This window comes from Lathyrus oleraceus, chromosome 4 (assembly GCF_024323335.1).
Source record: "Lathyrus oleraceus cultivar Zhongwan6 chromosome 4, CAAS_Psat_ZW6_1.0, whole genome shotgun sequence".
NCBI classification, from domain to species: Eukaryota; Viridiplantae; Streptophyta; class Magnoliopsida; order Fabales; family Fabaceae; genus Lathyrus; species Lathyrus oleraceus.
In genome coordinates, this window is record NC_066582.1 from 466,276,070 (window position 1) to 466,299,211 (window position 23,142).

General features: G+C 29.2%; 1 protein-coding gene across 1 annotated transcript; it reads left to right on the plus strand.

Moving 5' to 3' along the window:
* Window positions 1–15,844: 15,844 nt before the first annotated feature.
* Window positions 15,845–18,405, plus strand: LOC127076139 (subtilisin-like protease SBT3). The gene has a single exon (XM_051017703.1). It carries the CDS (start codon window positions 15,859–15,861, stop codon window positions 18,133–18,135), a length of 2,277 nt encoding a protein of 758 aa, XP_050873660.1. The 5' UTR covers window positions 15,845–15,858; the 3' UTR covers window positions 18,136–18,405.
* The last annotated feature ends 4,737 nt before the right edge of the window (window positions 18,406–23,142 follow it).

Here is a 23,142-nt window from a genome sequence, read left to right on the forward strand (position 1 = left end):
CATTTCTAATATATGAATCATTTGATATAATATTCTCATCTTGATCATTTCTGGTAAACGATTCAATTCAACATCAATATCCCATTGATCTCCAGTGTTTTCATCAATTACTTTGTTGGAAAAAAGAACTATAGACCATTTCGTACTTTTCGGATCATTGACATAGAACACTTGTCTAGCTTGAGAGGCTAGAATAAAAGACTCATCTTTGTATCCCACCCTATTAAGATCCACTTGCAAAAATCCTGACTTATCCATTCGAATGCCGTTATTATTTTCAACCCACTTGCAACCAAATATAGGAATTTGAAACTTCTCATAATCAAACACCCAAATGCGCTCGATAACACCAAAATACGACAGATTTGCAAATTTGGGGTTTAAGTCCTTCACACTTGATATGTGCATTGCTTCAGCTACCACGGTGACACCACTATTCTGCATAGTACTTTTATCATCTCGTTCTTTGGTATAAAATGTGTATCCATTAATCGCGTATGCGCTATAAGAAAAAACATGGAAACTTGGACCATATGCTAAGCATCTCAACCTTTCTGTTATTGAAGCGGGATCTGAATAATACTTTGAATAAATATGATCCTTAAACCAAGGTATAAAACATCGATTGTGCTCTCGTACTATCCAATTTTCATTTCTATTGGGATTTAAACCTCGGAGAACATCCTTGTGAATTTCAACATACGGCTCAACCTCATTCTCATTGTGCAGAACATACAAATGCACTTGATCCCGTTCGACCCTTGATACTGCCACGATTTTATTTCCAATTAGATTTTTTCCTTCTTTCTTTTCGACAAGCTGAGACTTGAGGAGTCCGATTGACTGAACATTAGACAAATATTCAGTACAAAACTCAATCGCTTCTTCAACAATGTATCTTTCAACCATACAACCTTCTGGTCGACTTCGGTTCTTCACATACCCTTTTAATATTTTCATATAACGTTCAACAGGGTACATCCATCTCATATAAGCTGGTCCACACAATTGTGTCTCTTTCACAAGATGAACAACTAGATGTACCATTATGTCAAAAAATGATGGAGGAAAAAACATTTCAAGCTCACACAAAGTAATAACGATTTCTTTTTGCAACATTGGTAAGATCGCAGGATCGATCACCTTACTGCAAATTGACTTGAAGAAAGAACACAACTTAGTTATAGAGCTTCTTACTTTTTCTGGAAGAATAGAACGTATACCTATTGGGAGAAAATGTTCCATTATAACATGGCAATCATGGGTCTTTAAACTCTTTAACTTGAGGTCTTTCATAGACACAAGTCTTCTAATATCTGAAGAGTACCCTTCTGGAACTTTAACTTCACTTAGAAACTTACACAATGTTTTTTTCTCCTTTCTAGATAGAGTATAAGCAGCAAACGGTAGATATGTTCGTTTTCCTTTCTTCAAGGGTCCTAATTCAGTTCTTATTCCCATCGCTATCAAGTCCTTTCTTGCCTTAAGGCCATCCTTAGACTTTCCTTGTATATTGAGTAACGTGTCAATAACACTTTCAAATACATTTTTTTCAATATGCATAACATCAAGAAAATGTCTCACATACAAGGACTTCCAATACGACAATTAAAAAAAACTGACCTCTTCTTCCACCCACTTTTGACAAGTGTGTGGGCAAAAGGCTTGCCAAACTGAGTATCCAAATCTTTCACCTTTTCAAAAATTTGATCACCCGTCAATATAGGTGGAGCTCTGCCTTGTTCTGTCTCTCCATTGAACGCCTTTCTCCATCCACGGTAGTGATGATTTGAATTTAAGAATCTCCGATGACCGAGAAAGACATTCTTCTGACCAAACTCCAAGCGCTTCCAATCTGTTTTATCTTCACAAATAGGACACGCACATTGACCTTTTATGCTATACCCTGATAGATTTCCGTATGCTGGAAAATCATTAATTGTGCCAAACAACATCGCCCTCAAGTTGAAACTTTCTTTCCTATATCCATCATAAACCTCCACACCGGTCTCCCACAAAATCTTTAAATCTTCGATTAAGGGCTTCAAGTACACGTCTATGTCATTCCCTGGTTGTTTAGGTCCAGAAATCAACATAGACAACATCATGTACTTACGCTTCATACATAGCCATGGAGGTAGGTTATAAATCATAATAATCACAGGCCATGTACTGTGTGAGATACTCTGGATACCGTGTGGGTTCATTCCATCAGTAGATAATGCCAAGCGAGGGTTTCTTGATTCTTCTCCAAATTCAGGATAATCATTATCAATTTTCAACCACTGTGGTGAATCTGCCGGATGTCGATACTTTCCATCTATAATTCTTTCATCTGCATGCCAGGTCAAGTGTCTTGAATCGGTTTCACTACGAAACATGCGTCTAAATCTCGGAATAACAGGAAAATACCACAAGACTTTTGCTGGAGACAACTTGTTCTTATATCGCGAGACACCGCATTTAGGACACTCATTTAACGATGCATACTCATTTCGAAACAAAATGCAATCGTTTGGACATGCATGTATCTTATCATAGCTCATGCCAATAGAGCACAACATCTTTTTGGTCTCATATGTTCGATTGGGAAGAACATTATCCTCAGGAAGCATATCTTTCAAAAGGGCTAATAACTCTGTGAAACTTTTATCCGACCATCCATTGCCCGCCTTTAAGTTGTACAACTTTAATACCGCAGACAATCTTGTGAATTTAGTGCAACCATCATACAAAGGTTTCTCTGCATCACTTACCAACCTCTCAAACATTTCGGGACAATCCTTAAGATCTCCTTCAAGTGCTTCTGCAATCTCTTCAACTCGATCACAATCGTATGTATCTGCGCCACTATAGTTTGAGGCATAGGTCGTACTATCCCCCGGTTCAACATTCTCGTTACTTTTCTCACCATGCAAATTCCAACATGTATAACTTCGATCAATTCCATGCCTCATTAGATGCGATGTCAACTGAACTGCGTCAACCCATTTCCCATAACAACAACCCAAGCAAGGACATATCATTCTACTGGGGTCTTCGGCGTGCGCAACGGCAAACTTAACGAATTCTGATACCCCATTCTCGTACTCTCTCGACAATCGATTGGAAGACATCCATGTATTATCCATTACTAATTAGAATAAACAAAAAACAATTTCAGAAGAGAAACCAAAAATGGGATGAGACAAAACAATTTCGCTTTATTGAGTTAGTCTCTGTGCAGGGCATTCATGTCTCCAACAACAATCCAAAACCAAAACAATTTCGGTTTATTGAGTTAGTTTCTCAAAATTTTCAGATATCTCTGACTTCAATAGCATGAGAATGTATGAATCATGCATTAAGCATTAGTGGTATGCACTAATTTGTAGCATAGTTATATATCATCATATAGTTTTTACAAAAGATAAACATTGACTAGAAAATATATATGTAGAATTGTATAATGGTCTAACTGAAAGCTAACAGAAGAATAGTCGACTCTAATTTACTCTATCAAATAACATCCATACCTAAACTTCTTAAGTTACTAGCTACGCTATGTATGCTAGAATAAATACACTCATAAGCTGCATAGTGTACCTTTGATTGGTAGAAGGTGTTTTAGATATTGCTGCCTCCTTTTTCTACATCGAGAAACAAATGGAACAGTTGGTGAAATTTAACCCATAATGCCTAGTCTCCATTGCTAGCATTGCAACACAATAATTATTGTTGAGAATACTCAATAAATGTATGAACCAAGAAAAATGAAACAAAAAATGAACAATAGCAAACGTCAGAAGAGAAACCAAGTAATATGAAGATTAGAAAAATACCTATGGTGTCAAAATCGAACAGCTAACAACGAATTAATAGAAGGAGGAAACGTCGTAGATCTAACAGAGGTGGAAGGAGAACGCCTTAGAAGTAGCGAAAATCGTAGCAGTGAGAACCCTAACATGAAAAAGAACGAAAATAACAGAGAGTGAAATAACAAAACGCGCAGTATGTTATAATTTTAATGTTTACTAAAGGGGGCCTTAGAGGGCGCTTGTGGAAAAAAAGCGCCCTCTAAAGGGGGCCTAAGAGGGCGCTTATGAAAGCGCTCTCTAAGGCTTTCCAAAAGCGCTTTATAAACTGGAAATGCACATGGACTTATAGAGCGCTTTTTTAAAAGCGCCCTCTAAGGGTAACCTTAGAGGGCGCTTTCTAAAAAGCACCCTGTATTGTTGTCCCTCTATCTCCTCCTTATTTTTTCGCTTCACCTTAGAGGGCGCTTTATTACAAAAGCGCCCTCTAAAGTGCGCTGTCTATTCCAGTTGTTCGCTCCTTATTTTTTCGCTTCACTTTGGAGTGCGCTTTTGTAATAGCGCCCTCTAAGGTGCGCTGTCTATTCCAGTTTTTGGTGTAGTGAGTTCCCTGAAACATCACCATCACCAGATTTTCTAATAAGTTATTATAATTCTATATAGTCTTGTGTATGCATTGACGCACAATCGTAATTAAGTTCGTTTAGGTAGTCATCATGGGTAACAAACTCAATTACAACAACTCGTTAATGTATACGCAAGACTACGTAGACTTACAAGAACTTATTAGGAAATTTGGTGATGGTGATGTTCCAGGGAATCCGTATCAAACACCAGAGGTAAATCACCAGAGACCGGTATGAAAAATGGTATCAAGAGGGTGTGAAACCGATGACATGTATGATCAAGTGGATCGTCGTCGTCAGTATGAAAAATATTCTTGTATATAATCCTATTTAAATTAAATATTAATAGTTTTTATTCAATTTTTAATTAATTAATTGTATTAAAAAAAAGTATCCAACACATATATGAATTCATGAGTGCTCTTATGGCATGTACTTAGTCGTCTATCCAATTGGCTAGGCATGATGCAATCTCCAACTCAATTGGCTATGCCTTTTATTTATTCAATGGAATCGTCAATTAGATTGACATGTGCTATGTATTATAAATTTTTTTGTTTGAAACACGGGTACTTTGAAAATTAATGCAAAAAAATGGTTATTTGAATTTTTTTGTTGGAAAATATAATTATTTAATTTCTTTTGTAGATAATGGTAAGATTGTTGGGATCTCAATTATTATTAATTCACATAAATATGTTTATATTTTTAGTTTTTATTTAAAAACATTTATAATCATGAATTATTTATTCTACTCTTATAGTATAATCTATAATTTTGTTAAATATTTTTTATTTTTTCGAATATTTTATTAACTATTAATAATAAGTGTCTAAATAAACTTAATTTAATTATATAAAAATTTTGTACATTTTATTAATAATATTTTATTCGAGTATTTTAATTTCCAAATAAGTTGTCTTTTACTTTATAAAGTATTTTATTCTTTTAATGGTAATATTACTATTACTTTGTAAATCAAAGATGTTATTAAAATATTTTATCAATTAATTTAACTTCAAGTTATATTTTAATTTTTATAAGATCATAATACCAAATAACTTAAACTTTAATTTTAAAGTTGTTATTTATATTTTTTGCTTTAAAATAACTTTTAAACTCATCACTATGCACAACTGTGAAACTGTGTACAACTCTGAAGAATATTATGAAGCATGACATCTCCCATCTATATTTTCTTTTCATATTCACTTACGATTTAAATACGTTAAATGACAATAAAAAAAGGATAAGTAAGTGGTAACTCAGATGATAAATTTTAATTGAGTTAAATGAATGTATATTATTGATTTAGAGTTTAATTTTTAAAGGTTTTATAAATCTAAGAATTAAAAAAAAATGGTATTATAGAAAATATTTTAAAAAATATTGTATTTTCCATTGATTTAATTACTCTTTATAGATATATAAAAAGAAATTTCATAATTAAAAAAGTTTAGTAGAAAATAAAAAATATATATATTTATTTCTTAAATTAAATTATTTATAAATTTTATAATAAATTAATATATAAGTTCTACACATATTTGGTGAGAACTATCTATATCAATCATTTAAGATTTAAAAATTAAATATAAGTATCTTATTGAATTTTCCCATCACGCTTAATATTTTAAAATTATATAAAAAATAGATTTTTACCAAAAATATTTTTAATTTGATGATTGAATTATTATTAAAATATTCCCAAAATATTTATTATAAAGATATTTAATATTTAGTTAGGATTTGAATTTAAATTATAATTTAAATGTATTTAATATTTTTAAAATTAAAATTATCCAAACTAAAAATATTTTTCAAGACTAAAAGAAAATTTTCAAAATGAAACTTCTGAAAAAATATTAATTAATTTAAAATAATCGAAAAACATATATTTTTAGTCATCTTCGTAATATTAAAATTATTTTTAAATAAAATTATTTTATAAAATTTATTTAAAAATCGCAACTCTTAGAAAATTAATTTAATTTTAAAATAATATTTTAATGTTGTATCTCTCATTTTATTACATTATATCTTTTCACAATTTATTTTGGCAAATAAATTGTTTTAGACTTACTTTTAAAATCAAATAAGACTACTAATATTTTAATAAAAATTTAATCATCGCAATAAATATTATTAAATAAATTTTTAAAATTATTGATAATTCATGGAATGAACTATACAATTAGTGTTAAATTTTTAGTATTATGCTTATTTGGAATAACTATATTTATAATATTTTAAAACTTATAGTATAATTAAATAAAAATTTAAAATTATTGATAATTAATTAATATTTTGTACATAAAAGTATTAAACTTAATTGGAATAACTATATTTTAAGTTAATTTATTTACTATTTTGATTAGGTTGTTTTTACTTGCTCACGAAACCTCTCCTCTTACTTTATGGTTATCAAGTTTTGATTTCTTCCTAAATTTTTTAGATAAAAAATGGTGATGTAAAATCATCAAAGTTAATAATTATTTATATGTTGTTAATTATATTTAGGGCGATTATGTAATTTTTTACTGTTGATTACCATTTCTTTGTCCATCTCTTAAAGTTGGCACTACTAGAAAATTGCTGAAAAGTGTGAGTCAAAATCAGATGTTATTAGGTTATTGGCGTTGGCCAAGCGTTGTAGTCGGGACGGACCCCTCCATTCTTGAAGCTAACATTAGTGTTTAGTCTACCCTAGCGAGCGTCGGTTCTATGAGACTCTATAGTGAAGCTAAGACATGGTTGAAAAGTCTATGCTATAACGTCAGTTGAGTGTGACGATACCACGTTAATGTGTTTTAATCATGAGCTTCGATTTAGGCGGACACTATCTATTAACGTCTCTTGATGGAGACACTATTTTTCTAATATGCAGAATAGTTAGCTTCGACTTCGATCGACACTAATTATTATATGTCAAGCTCTGCTTGTCAGTTGCAATCTGCTTGTCAGTTGCAAGAAAACTCTCATTTGACCGATCTAAATTTAAAGTGTTTGGCTGCTAAGCAAATATCTTATGGATAAACACGAAACTCATAATGTGAATTAGTTAAATGCTTAGGTGATTGTTGAATTTGGGCTTCTTTTTGCACAATTTGAGACTTGTAACTTATAGGCTGAAATCCAACTAAGCAACAATGATCCTTCATGTATAGTCTAGAAAACATTTCACAAAATCAAACATCATCAACATCATAAAATGGAAATTCAAGAAAAAAGAAGTATCAGGAAACACTAAAGTTTTCACATGCTACGACCTTAGTTTTATCAAATTCCCATAAATAATATTAGCTAGCAACAAACCTCAAATTAAGAAGACTTGATGTGTTTTCCTTTTAGAAGAATGAACATTTTTTTCTCGGAATTCCAAGATAAATAGTTCATTCTTATAAGCTGCCCTGCGAATGTTAACTCATGTGAATCCTAACACTTGATTTTCAACATTTGATCAAAGAAACTTTCGTGCTAAATTGCTTAATGATATGAAGAAGTCTCTTAAAAAAAGCTAAATTGTTGATTGGCCAAATATCTAATTTATTGTAATTTCTTAGACTTAGTTAAAAATTTATGGTATGATGTATGGCTTTAAATTCCGGTTGCGGATGCGGTTGCGGTTACATGTGTTACGATTGAGGTCATTGTGCTTGTTGCGATACGCATTGCGGCCGTTGCGGTGTGAATTTTTATAGGTAGGTGTTTGAAATACAATGTTGAAAAACACTTAATGTTAACTTTTTTAATTACCTAAATTGAGTTTTATGATTCTAATATTTAACTTTTTATATTAAAATACTTGAAGAATCATGATTGAAACTGTTTGATATGGTTTCTAATACAGCTGGAGATGTAATTTTAAAATCACACTGTATCTAGAATATTGATGATGCGGTTGCGGAGACTACCGCATCCAGAATATTGCGGGTGCAATTGCGATTGCGGACCGCAATTTAAAACCATGGTAGGATGAACAAATATGAGTCTCTATTATATTCATTGGTCAAGTTGGTTTTAGCAATTAATGATTCAGGATCATATGAAACAGTGAGTTTTTGTGTTGATAAAACAAGAAGTTGGTCTCTAATTTTTATTAACTTCATACATAGTTAAGTTGGTTGGGTAACACATTTTTAATTTGTTAAGAAATCGGGAAAAATGAAATTTACATTTGATGACGGAGCAACTGTTTTGCCAAGAAAGCTTCAAAGATATGAGTTTGTGTTGAATTCAATATTGTTTTGGAAGGATGTTAATGATAAACTAGAGTGGATCAAGAATCTCACATTTTTTTAAGTTCATATTGAAAAAAAAACTGTTTTGAATCATTCACCAGGTTTGTTTTAGGTTCCTCTTGAGAAATTTAGCAGAAAGAGTTAATGGAGATATGCGAATGACATTAGAGTTAATGGAGATATGCGAATGACATTAAATCAGTTACAATATATGTGTGATGCTTCCTTGAAATTATTATATTTTTAATTATCAATATTTGAGGATCTCAACGGTCATTTCAGTAGCTCATCCGTAACATCTATCTATAATGACACAAGTGTGAATTAGAGAGTATTTCTAAGGGTTACGATAAGTTATATAACAGTTACTTATTCGAGGAATTGAGTCGTATTCGAGGAATTGAGTCGACTGTGTTGTGTGAAGTTTCAAGGGTAAATCAGGTATTGAAGAAATGTAACCATGAGAGTTTTTGAGAGATTCATGATCTTGAGGTGATAGATTAGCACTAAAACCATTCATAATATTGGACCAGTTTGTTTTGTCTTTTTTTAAAATTGATTTTTAAAATGTTACATATTTTAGTGTAAAAAAAATTACAAAGAAACTTTTCATAAAAGTTTCAAATGAAAATTTGGTTTGAATAGTTATTCTTAAAATGTTATTTTAGGTATTTCATCATTTTATCGAAACTTTTTTTGGATATCAAATTTTTAAAAAATCACTTAATTTTGAAGCTATTTCAAATAGCTTTTTATAAAAATATCTTTTAAGATACAACTTTTTGAAAAATTTGTGATTTTGACTATATTTTGATCTTAAATAATGTATATTTATATTATAGAATGAACAATTCAATCTTTTAATTTATAAAAAAACAAATTTAGAAAAACTTATAATATTTTGAAAAATATTTTTGTAGAATTCATTTTTAAAAATACAAAAAAAATCTATTTTTTTTAAAGCTAAAACAAACCGGTTATAAATCATTTTAGAAGAAACATAATTGAGATTATTGTTGGTAGTAGTAACTTGAGAAAGAGTAGAATATATCAAGTATGTTGATTTGAGAATGATAAATCCACGTGAATGATATAATTATCACATCGAGCAAATAATAAAATGAAGGCTTGTTATAATACAGGAGAACAACAAATAAATACACATATTGGAAGCCATTATTAAAATGTGTTTTAAATGAGGATGGTAAGAAAAAGACGTGTGTCTAATTATATAGACTTGATTAAAGTTGTGTGTAAAATATTGTATTTAATGTGATTTTCTTGTAAAACATATTTGGTTCAAATTTTGCATCAAGTACATTTAACTTTTGAAACAAAATCTCTTATATTTAATTTTTTTCCCTTTTTCATTAGTACATTTAAGTGTTTAGATTACAAGAATTAAAGTATTGATATAACTACCATTTTGGTCTTTCATTTTATTTTTAAACACTTGCCTAACTTATCATCACATTTTAAAATTCTTTAGTTTCGATATCTTTCTCCAATTTTTATGTTTTAAATAATACGAGATGATTTATGAAAAATTCTTATCTACCTATCACAAACAGTTGAATAGAGATGCACATAAAATAAATTGTCTTGAGAATCTCTCAAATATAAACAATTTATTAAATAATTAAATATCAAAATTTAAACAGTTTATTAAATAATTAAATATGAAAATTAAATGGCATTATGTTTTCGGTTTGAAGTACACTACCCACTGCAAGAAAAATATGATTTAGTTTTAAAAATTTAACGTCAACACCGACTCCGACACTAGTAACATCGATTTTACGTCATAAATGCAGAGTCTAATGCATATATTATTTTTTAGAAATGACTTTATTGTTAGCATCGGTTTAGCTGACTTAGGCTAGACAACGCGGTGGATCGGACACGGATTTTATCTTTTTCAAACCCAAACTTGAATCTTCAGAATTAAAATTCAAATCCATCTCAAACGGATTCAACGGATTCAGGTTAGGTTTGAGTATCCTCATCCTGCCACCATTAATTTATTAAAATTAATTTTTATAATAAAAATATTTATTTTTTTCAAAATCAAATTACATTATAAATAATAAAATAAAATAATCTCAAAAAAATTTAAATATACATTTCAAATATTTTAAATAATAAATACAAATCAAAATATCACAACCCTGCCTACATATTTAATATTCTATATTATCAAAATCAAATAATAATATTCATAACAAAATAAATGGAGCGGATACAAATGTCTCCATTATCCGAACCGTTCTCATATTTTATAATCGAAAAAGCTCAAATCTAAACTCAAACTCTATCAAAGTAGATTTTTTCCATCAATTTTGGGACGGGTTCGGATCGGTATCCGAGTACTGATTATGTTATCATATCTGACATTAATATTTTTTCACCAACACACAATTTATTTTAATTTTATATTAAATTATTAGCGTCTATTGTAGTTGACGCTAATTTCCAAAAATAAATAAATTTAAATTTTTCTTTATTTAAATATTAGCATCTGTTTTTAACCACACTAGTTTATTCCCTATAGAAATCTACCTTGCAACTTACAGAAAAAATCTCTTTCTTTCTTGTTCTTCTTATCAATCCTCTCGTGCTTAGATAAATCATTTCTCATTTATGTTCGCCTTATCAGTCCTCCCGTGCTTAAGCGAACCCTTTCTCTCTTTTATGTTTGCCTTGTTAGTCCTCTCGTGCTTAGGTAAACACACTTCTTTACTCTTTTTGTCTAATCACCATCTATTGGTTAATGCCACGCTCCTTTGCTCTCTTTTCCTAATCACCATCAATTGGTTAATGCCACACTCTTTCTATTCAAGCAATTTTCTTCACCTTTCGACAACCTAATCCATTCTTTCCTTTTTTTTCATCCTTAGTTCCACGAACTACAGAGCTCTGATTTCCTTATTGCACCATGAGGATACGTATGCACAATGGTTCAAATCCTTGGCGAACATACTAAATATCAAACCTTTTTTCCCCTTTATTTAGATCATTTGCAAGTAACCTTTAGATAGTAACACTCATATGAGAAAACAACAAGCAAAATGGTTCTCATTGAGTACAACAGATGTGATATGTCCTAATATCTCCCCCTTGCATAACCGACTTCCTTACTCATTTCTCTTCCCCTGAGTTTTATCGATGTTTTCTCTTTCCTTCGGGAATAAAAAAAGTCCGATGACTACGAATCTACCTGTTGTGTATGAGTTTTCTGAAGTGTTTAGTGACCACAAGAGTTTAAGGTGTTTGTTCGATCAAAAGGAGTTGAATATGAGTTAGAGGAGGTGGCTTAAATTTCGGAAGGATTATGATTTTGGTTTGAGTTATCATCCTGGTAAAGCCAATGTCGTAGTTGATGCTTTGAGCAGAAAGTCGTTGCATATGTCAATGCTTATGGTAAGAGAATTGGAGTTAATCGAGCAATTCAAAGATTTGAGTTTGTTGTGCGAAAGGACTCCTAACAGTGCAAAGTTGGATATGTTGAAGCTGACTGGTTGTATTCTCGAAGAGATTAGAGAAGGTCAGATATTGGATTTGGGATTGATTGACCGACTAGTGTTAATCAATCAAGGTAAAGGAGGTGATTTCAAAATGAATGAGAATGATGTTATGCGTTTCTGACAGAGTTTTTGTACCTGATGTGCCAGAACTTAAGAAGAGTATTCTTGAAGAAGACCACCAGAGTAGTTTGAGTGTCCATCTCGGTGCTACTAAAATGTATTAAGACTTGAAGAAAATGTGTTGGTGGCCATGAATGAAGAAGGGTATAACCGAGTTCGTTTATGCGTGTTTGACTTGTCAGAAGTTGAATATTGAACATTAGAAACTGTTGGGTTTGATCCAACCATTGGATATTCCTGAATGAAAGTGGGATGGTGTTTCTATGGATTTTGTGACAAGTTTGCCTAAGACATTTGAAGGGAATGATTCAGTTTGGGTTATAGTGGATAGATCGACTAAATTAACTCATTTCATTTTGATTAAGATCAGTTATTCATTGTCGAAGTTGGCTGAAGTGTATATTGAGAAGGTTGTGAGCTTGCATGGTATTCCTTCGAGTATCGGTTCTAATAGAGAGATCCAAGATTAACATAGAGGTTCTGGGGGAGTTTACAAGAAGCCATGAGTACTAAGGTGAATTGAGTTTTGCTTATCATCCGTAGACGGACGGTCAGACAGAGAGGACTATCTAGTATTTGGAGAATTTGCCGAGAGCTTGTGTTTTGGAGCAAGGAGGTAACTGGGACAATTACTTACTATTGGTTGAGTTCACTTACAACAATAATTTCCATTATAGTATTTGGATGACACCTTTTGAGGCTTTATATGGTAGAGGGTGCATGACACCTTCTAGGTTCACTTGAAATGTCGTGTTGTTCAAGTTCATCATCCCATATGAATAAATTGCAACTCGATAATGCCTACGGATGTTGGACAATGAACAAAATCAGATAAATAATAAAAAATCAACAAAAAAAAAACATTACCATTAACTGATGAACAACCAACATTGAATAGTATCCCCAAATTTGCACATTTACAATATTTTCTTTTAGGGTTGTCAGTAGAATTTGAAATGTACATCTTCATTGATCTATTGCAACCACACACTGAAATTTGAAATAGAGTAGAGTTTCTAAATGAGGACGTTGAAGGTGAGAAAAACAAGAAAGGGGGGGTTTGAATTGTTTTGAAAAATAAGCGCTTTTCAAATTGAAAATCACACAAGGATTTTATACTGGTTCGCTTATAACACAAAGCTACTCCAGTCCACCCGGCCAAGGTGATTTCGCCTTCAACAAGGACTTAATCCACTAATCTTGAAAGATTACAAACAACGCCTAAGAGAAAAATCTCTTAGTCCTCTCAAGTCTACAGACTACACTAAGTCACTTGAGGAAATCAACAAACAAAAGATGAAAGATAAATTGTAATCTAGAGTGCTTCTAAGAAAGCAAATATTACAGTGTTAAGAACAAAAGTTTTTCACGTAATAAGCAAAAGCTTCGTGAATGTTTGAGAGCAAGAGTGTTTTTCTTGAATGTTGATGTTTCAGTATAGTTTTGGCTTATTGGCTTGCTGATTGTTCTCTCGTGTATTGCTGAAAGTTGATTTGCAATCCTTTATATAGATCAGTTGAAGTAGTAGTTGAAACTGGTGGATATTGAGATGAAGTTACGCCATCACATAATTAGCTAATGCAGGATGACTTTTTCTTCTTGAAATGACTACTTACCACAAGTAGTATTTTCTTTATTGAGATTGGAGATTAACGTCTCTTTCTCAATTAGGAAATCCATTTGAAAATCTTTACTTGTCTTCAACGTTACTCTTTCATGATTAGCAAATCCATAATCAAAGTATTTGTGTTTCTGGAGAACCTTGGAATCTTGCTTCTGATGTTGATCTAAATAGATTCTTCAGAAAGCGTTGTTCAGAGTCAGAGGTTCTAGGACTTACTTCTTGTTCAGATGCTTCTGATACTTGAGTTAAGTTCAGAGTTAGACTTTCTTGAGCTTGTTTCTTCTTCAGAGCTTCTGATCATTTGATAATATGCTTCTGATCTGATACTCTATCTGATGACATCATCAGATTTCTTACTTCTTTCTTTAGAACCCTACACACTTAGAAACTTTTCGTTAGGGTGCCATTTTTGGTTTCATCCTTTGTTATCATCAAAATCAAGGAATCTGTTGTAGAACAATTTTTGTTCTTACAGACGTAGCCATGCTTCCCTGTGCAAAAATGGATGGAGATATGTATCAAGACACACTTGAGCAGAGACATAAAAAGAAGTTCAGTTTGAAATATCATTTCCATTTTAGATTTAGTCCTCCTTTTTAAAACCACTATCTTGTACTTTCCATGTCGTAAAAGAGTGTCAGAAGACGAAGATGTAAAAAATAATTACACATCAACGTTAGCCACATCATCTTTTTTTAATAGAAGTTTAACGTTTGAGACTAACTCCAAAAGAAAATCAATAGCTAAAGACTCCATCAAAAAAAGAAAATTATACCGGGACTAAAATAAAAAACGTCCCAACTTAGAGAGACAAAAAAATTATTTAAATCTATAATTTATATTCTCTCTAAATAATTTATCTTTTGTAATATATTTTATTTCTTAATGGAATTATAAATTTTGTTATACATTTTATAAAATAATATGTATTTTAGTATAATAAATTTGAAAATAATTATTTCTTTCATTTTAATTTTTAGCTTTGATAATAATTTCATTTTTTTAAAAGATAATTAACGAATTACTTTCCCTTTAAAGTTATTATTTATAACTTTAGCTTTTAATAGTTTTTATGATTAAAAAATTACATTCTTTGTATTTTCAAAAAGGATTTTTCAAATTATTACAATTTTTTTTAAATTCATTTTTTCCAAAATGAAAGACAAATTTTGATATTTTATAAATACATCAAATCACAATTTTTTGAAAAAGTTATATCTCAAAAATATTTTTATGAAAAATAATTTAAAATACTTTCAAAATTAAGTAATTTTTTGAAATTTTGATATCTAAAAAAATGCAATAAAATAATTAAATACCTAAAATAAAACATTTTAAAACTAATTATTTATACCGAATTTTAATTTGAAACTTTTGAAAAAATTTCATGTAAAATTTTTTCCACAAAAAATATGTAATATTATAAAAGTCATTTAAAAAAACAATCTGAACCAGACCCAAAGTTATAAGACTAATTTCTTTTGATAAGAAGATTTTATCCCATCCTATTTTTTCTCTAGTGGCTGTTATTTTAGTAATTTTAACTGATATATATATATATATTTACTTTCAATATGAATTATATATAAGGAAAGAGAATAACTGAAATATATTTACTTTTATTATGAAAATTTTATTCTAGGTAATATCATTTTCCAACTTTAAGAATAAAATATTAATTACTATCTATTAATTTTATAATTTGTATTCATATATATATATATATATATATATATATATATATATATATATATATATATATATATATATATATATATATATATATATATATATATATATATATATATATATATATATATATATATATATATATATATATATATATATATATATATATATATATATATATATATATATATATATATATATATTGTTTTGATAGCCATCCCATTCAAACACATTTCAATCATGGCTTCCAATATTTCTCTTCTTTTGTTGTTCTCCTATTTTACAACAATCCTTCATTTTATTATTTTCACATTTGCTCAATCTGATAATTACATCATTCACATGGATTTATCAGCTATGCCTAAAGCATTCTCAGATCAACATAGTTGGTATCATTCTACTCTTTCTCAAGTTACTACTACTAACAGTAATCTCAATTCTCCTTCTTCTAAAATGATTTATACATACAGTAATGTTATGAATGGTTTTAGTGCTAATCTATCCCCTCAAGATCATGAATCTCTTAAAAACTCTCCTGGTTATGTTTCTTCTATACCTGATTTACCCTTGAAACTTCACACAACACACACACCTCAGTTCCTTGGCCTTAATCCTAACAAAGGAGCATGGCCAGCTTCTGAGTATGGTAAAGATGTTATTGTTGGTTTAATAGACACAGGTGTTTGGCCAGAAAGTGAAAGTCTCAAAGATGATGGAATGACTGAAATACCCTCAAAATGGAAAGGGAAATTATGTCAATTTGATAATTCCGACCATTCATCTTTGTGCAACAAGAAACTCATTGGAGCTAGATACTTCAACAAAGGGTTGTTAGCGAAATATTCCCATCTTAGTACAACCATTTTGGGTGGCTCACGTGACACAGTAGGTCATGGAACGCATACTTCAACAACGGCAGCTGGAAGAAAAGTGGATGGTGCATCTTTCTTTGGTTATGCGAATGGAACAGCAAGAGGAATAGCTTCAATGTCGAGAGTAGCCATGTACAAAACTACAGGGCCAGATGGAAGAGCAGTACCGTCTGATATATTGGCAGCAATTGATGCTGCAATATCAGACGGTGTCGATGTTCTTTCAATATCAATGGGCGGCGTAGAAACGCCTTTCTATTCTGATACTATTGCAATAGCAACATTTGCAGCCATGGAAAAAGGTATTTTTGTTTCTGTATCAGCAGGTAATCAAGGACCGTACTTTCGAAGTATTCAGAATGGAGCACCTTGGGTGACATCTGTTGCTGCTGGTACTTTGGATCGTGAACTTCAGGGAGTTCTTACACTTGGTAATGGAGTCTCAGTCACTGGTTTGTCTTTGTATCCCGGAAACTTTACTGCTACCAATTCTCCAATTGTTTTCATGGGTTCGTGTGAGGATATTACAGAATTAAACAAAGTGAAGAACAATATTGTAGTTTGTGAAGATAAGAATGGAACTCTTCTTAGTTATCAAATTTTTAATATGGTTAGAGCAGAAGTTGCTGCAGGTGTTTTCATAACAAATATCCCACGCCTAGATGATTCAGACAATAGAATTCCATCTATCATTACTAATCTAGTAAATGGAAAAATTGTACAATCTTACCTAAAGAGTCATAGCTCGAAAAACTCTAGCTCTATAGCAAGCATCTCTTTCAAGGCAACCGGTCTTGGTGTTAAACCAGCACCAAGTGTTGATTCTTATAGTTCAAGAGGGCCTTCAGAGAGTTGTCCATATGTGTTGAAACCGGATATCACTGCTCCGGGCAGTCATATCTTAGCGTCATGGCCCTTAAATATCCCTGTGGGCGATTTTGAGGATCGTGATCTCTTCAACAAGTTTAATATTAAAAGTGGAACATCTATGGCATGTCCTCATGTTGCTGGTGTAGGAGCACTTTTAAAAGGAGCACATGATGATTGGAGTCCGGCGGCTATTCGGTCGGCAATTATGACGACGTCGTACATTTTGGATAATACTAAGGAGCCAATCAAAGACATTGGAAATGATAACAAAGTAGCATCTCCATTAGTGTTGGGGGCCGGTCATGTTGATCCTAATAGAGCACTTGATCCTGGTCTTGTTTATGATGTTGGTGTTCAAGATTATGTTAATCTTCTTTGTGCACTTAACTACACTCAGAAAAACATTGCTGTCATTACAAGATCCACTTCTAATAATTGCTCTAAACCTTCATTGGATCTCAACTACCCTTCTTTTATTGCTCTCAGCGATAGTAGAAATTCTTCTTCAAGGATAATACAACAGTTTTACAGAACAGTTACCAATGTTGGTGAAGGACAAACAACTTACGTTGCTAACATTACACCAATGAAAGGGTTCAACGTAAGTGTTATTCCAAATAAGTTGGTATTCAATAAGAAGAATGAGAAGATAAGCTTTAAGTTGAAGATTGAAGGCTCAATAACACAAACTGATGATGATGAAGAAGTAGTTTTTGGGTACCTCACTTGGGAGGATGGGAAGCATGTGGTGAGAAGCCCTATAGTGGTAAGGTAACTAAACCAAAGTTCAGTTGGTAGATCATTATATCAAATCAAAACTAATAAAACAATACAATGATATTTATGACTCTCATCACTTTAAACTTTCAGGTTCTTAATGTTTTCTTTTTACATTTAAAACTTCAAGTATTGTTGTACTATCTTTATATTTCTCTAAGAACAAAATCATGTAATCAACCATTCACTATTTTTTAAGAAATATAGTGCATTCATATGCGAATCAATTCCAGGCCAATTTAATCATTGATTCCATAATTAAAATTTAGTACAGTTTGTGGCAAGTTTGACTATTTTATATATTAGTATTAAATAAGAATATTGCAATGATAAATACGAATAAAATACAAATTTTTAACTGTTGATTTTCTATGCTATATAAATAATTAAAACTCTAGCCTATGATTGATTTTTTAGCTAGTATTTTGCAAATTTTGTCATATAAAACATAGAAATGATATGCAAAGTTTCGTGCTATTTTAGAAAACTTCAATTTATTTTGATTTTTCTATTGAAATACATATCAATGAGATTGTTTCACAAGGCAGAAACAACATAAACATAGGTGATATGTCTCAATCTATTGTGATTTTCTGAGTGCCAAGTGTTTAAAAGACATAAACAACATGAAAAATATGCGTATTTTTTTTCTCGGAAATGTAAATTTTCGTAACATTATGAGGATACTTTAATTTTCTTTATTTATTTCCATGTAAAAACCATTCACTTATATGTGTTTGGATAAAAAAAATTAGACTTTGTAGAAATGCCACTAAAGTTTTTAGATTGCAAAAATATTTATTCAAAATTCAATCCTAAGTCAAAATTTTAATTATTTCAATTTCATAGAAAATTAACGTTAAAAAAATCCATATTTAATTCATGTCTTATTAAAAAAAAACTCTAATTTTTATATAAGAGATCTTTATAAAGTGATAAAGTTGAATGAAAAAAAAGATAATTACAAGTATCTCTTTAGTCTGAAAAAAATTAAAAATTTAAGAAATAGTGTTTGCTAATAATTGCGGCAGATTAGCTATCATTTCTGAGTTTAAGTATGATGTTTATGTTAGCGACATATTTAACGACTGATTTACCGTCCTTATATACTTAATTAATGTTAAAAATCTAAAATAGTAAAAATTTCCATGCAAAATGCCATGTCAGCACATTTGCCATGTTGTCATTGCCACCCATACACCCAATCATCAAAATTTTCAACTAGTAGCATGCCTCATCAGCTTCCTTTAAGGAAAGTTAATGTAATTGTCGAAAAGCATTATTGGAAAATATTATGAGAAGTATTATTCGATTGAATTTTATTTTGGGACTAAAATTGAGTTATGGTCTTTATATAGGTATTAAAAATATATTTATGTCAAAAAACTAAAACTTTGTATTATTTTTAAGGTTTAAATAGTCTTTTGATTCCTCTACGTTATTTTGTTTTTGTTTTTCGTCCTTATATTTTTTTTCTCTGAATAAAGTCATTAAATATTATATTTCATTTAATTTTAATCCCTTAAGTAAATATTCAAAGGAAAATCCGGAGATTTATGCGGATATTCCTCTGAATTCAGGGACTAAAAATAAAAGGATTTTAGCATTTAAGAATTATTTCTAAAAAAAAACATATAGAAACGAAAATAAAAAATATACCAACATCAAAAGACTATTTAAACCTATTTTTAATTTGAACTTAAAAATAGTTGATCCAAATACATCCATATTCCTACCCATTATCTTTATAGATATAAAATCTATTTTAAGTAATATTACAAAATTAGCTTTTAGCTTTTTATCTTTTTAGTTCATATCAATAAAAAACTCTCTATTTGATTTAATATCATTTTTTTCTATATCTTAAGTTCGGAGTTTATTTTTATCCTTTAATTTAAAAAAAGATTTATATTGATCATTTAACTCTTCAAAATATATTATATTATTCTTTTTTGTCTTATTAGCAATAAAAAATTTCAATAATCGATCGTTAAATTCGTCATTAATTAGATAAAAATGACTAATATTGTACGTTTTCAAGAGTTAAGGGACGAATACGGATATTTTTAAGTAAGAGACCAAAATGAACCCTGAAGTTAAGACATGAGACTGAAAAGTATATTAATTTTTTTTTAAAAAAATCAAATTTTGTATCTAAAAATATTGTGAACCTTTAAATGCAACTTTTCTACATTATTTTCCTCTGTCATTTTTACTACACCTTTTTCTATTCTCTTTCTCTACCGATTCATTTTTTCTCTCTATACATGCACTAGTGTAAATAAGGGATTTAACACCAATTTTTTTAGAGATATAATACCTTATTTTTTTTGGTTTTGTTGCTACCGGTATTGTAAGTATGATTTTGACATCGATTTAAAAAAATGTATGGTAAATCTATTTAACACCGGTGATAAACAAGTGTTACATATTGGTGTTAAAACTAAAATTTGACATATTTTTTCTCCTTCAAAGAGGTGTAAACACTTATAAATCGTACTTACTTTTTCCAAAAAATGGTGTTAAAGTTTAATGAAGAGTAGTTTGATTAGAAACCAACTTAAGACATTTGTTTTTACATTAAAAAAAATGTAGAACATATATATCATATCATTTTTCTTCAAAATTTGGTGTTATAAGTTTACCGGAGTTATTTGGTCAGAAACCAACCTTTCACACCTACTCTTTTTCTAAAATTAGGTGTATAAACTTTTCTTATAATATTTGTATAGCGAATGTATCACACCTATTCTTTACTAAAGTTAATGTTATAAATGATATAGAGTGTGATTTGATTTTAAATGAACCATCAACAAATATTATTCTCTAACATGTATGAGAAAAAAAACATAACATAACTTTTTAATCATAAATCAAGTTGAGGTCACATATGACATCTGCAAAAAATTTATTATTGTTTGAACGGATCAACACTAAACTCACAAATTTTAGTTTAAATTTAAAAAATTATACAAAAAAAGTGTAAATCAATATTCAAAAACAAAGTTATACTAAAAAACAATTTTAATTAATAATTCAATATTAATTATTATAAAACGTCATCTTTTACCGAATTCCATGTTTCTTTATCTTCAAGATGATGTTGTTCTTCAACTATTTGCAAAAAGAATTAAGTCTAAAGTTGCGAATATTATCAATAACATCCTTGTCATATAATAATGGATCATCATATATCTACAAATGCAAATAATAAAATAAATTAAATGAAAACATGTTAAAACATGAAGTGATGTGCAGGGACGGAGCCTGAAATTTTATGTTCTGGGAGCAATATATTAATTTATGAATTTGTAGCATAAATAACTACGACAAATAGAATTAAAAATTATAAATATATATCATATTATAAAATTAATCTTTAAAAAAATTTAATTTTTTTATTTATGTAATTTTTTAACTTTATTATCAACAACAATATTTGTCTATCTACTTTTATGTATGAGTAATTGACGATGATATGAGTAGTTGATCGTAATTTTACATAGTGACATCTTAGTATTAAAATAAAAATATATAAAGATTTTTTTTTTAAAAACTTTTAGTAAAATATTATTTTAAAATTAAATAAAAAATCAATTTAACTATATTTTAATTGAATATATTTTAAATTCAAAATTAATTTTTAAAATAAATAATTCACAAAAGAAACCCTAAACAATTATTCATATATTTATATCCTTTTAAAATATTTTTGAGTAATAAATTGGTCATTAAAGTTTTTTTATAACAAATTGGTCATTTAGATTAATTTCAAATCTTTTTCTTCATGTTTAGAACATTTAGAGATTTCTCATTACACTTCATTATTTTCATAACCACTCAAATTAATTACATCCACAATTTAAAAAGACTAATGATGCACTTGATAACTTAAAGGACCGAGTGTAACGGACCGAGTTGTTACACATAATCATTTAAATGACAAATCTATTACACAAAAATAATTTAAAAGACTTTTGATTTAATTTTGCCTATATATCATATAATTTTACATTTAATTTTAAATTATAAATTCATAACAAAATACTATTTCAATTATTTGATAAATAAATATTTTTAAAATAAATATTTATTTATCAATTATTATATAAATACATAATAATATTAATTTTTTTTATAAAAGTTAATGGGGACACATGCCCCCTTACCACTTAATGTGGCTCCATCCGTGGTGATGTGGTTTACCTATTAAACATTGAAATCTTTTGTTATTATCTCATATAATCCTTAAAATTAAATATGTGTGGTTAGTTAAAACATGAAATTAATCATTGTTATATTAAATAGTGTGTAAGTTCAATGTTCCATGCTTTTATATTTTTCTTTGTAGGTAGAATCCACAACTATATATAAAATAAATGTGAAAAATTAATTAATTATTGGAAAAGACAATTAGAAATTATTTATTTAACCTCACAATTTTAATTTAAATTATTTTTATTTGTTTAATTGAATTATTTGTGAATTTTTATTTATTATATGATTTTTTTTTATTAAGGATCATATCAACTCAAAATTTTGTATATAAAATTTGAAACTAAATAAATAAAAGAGTTGAAGTTTTATTAAACCATAAAAAGAGAACTTTAGATAAATTTATTAAAAATAAATGTAAAAAGATATTTAAAAATTTAAATAATTTTTTTCCTAATAAATAAGTTAAAAGTGTAGAAATTAACAAGTATAGATACAAATAGAAATAAAAATAATAATTTATTAGTAGAAATTGATAATAAGAATAAAATCTAAATATTAGCTTATTAGTAAGAATTCTATTATCTTTCTATTAATAAGAATTTTAAGTAGTATTCATAGAATAATATTATCTTCTCATTAATTGTATAACAATTAATGTTATTGCATAACAATTAGTTGATTAAATTTTATTTAACATCAATAACTTTTTAAAAAATAATTTTGCATGTTAAAAATTTATAATAAATTTATAATGATAACTTATTTGGTAACTTTTATAGCAAATTGA

Bases quoted from the DNA above. Each gene is read 5' to 3' on its own strand.
- LOC127076139 (XM_051017703.1), top strand. From the start codon at position 15,859: ATGGCTTCCAATATTTCTCTTCTTTTGTTGTTCTCCTATTTTACAACA.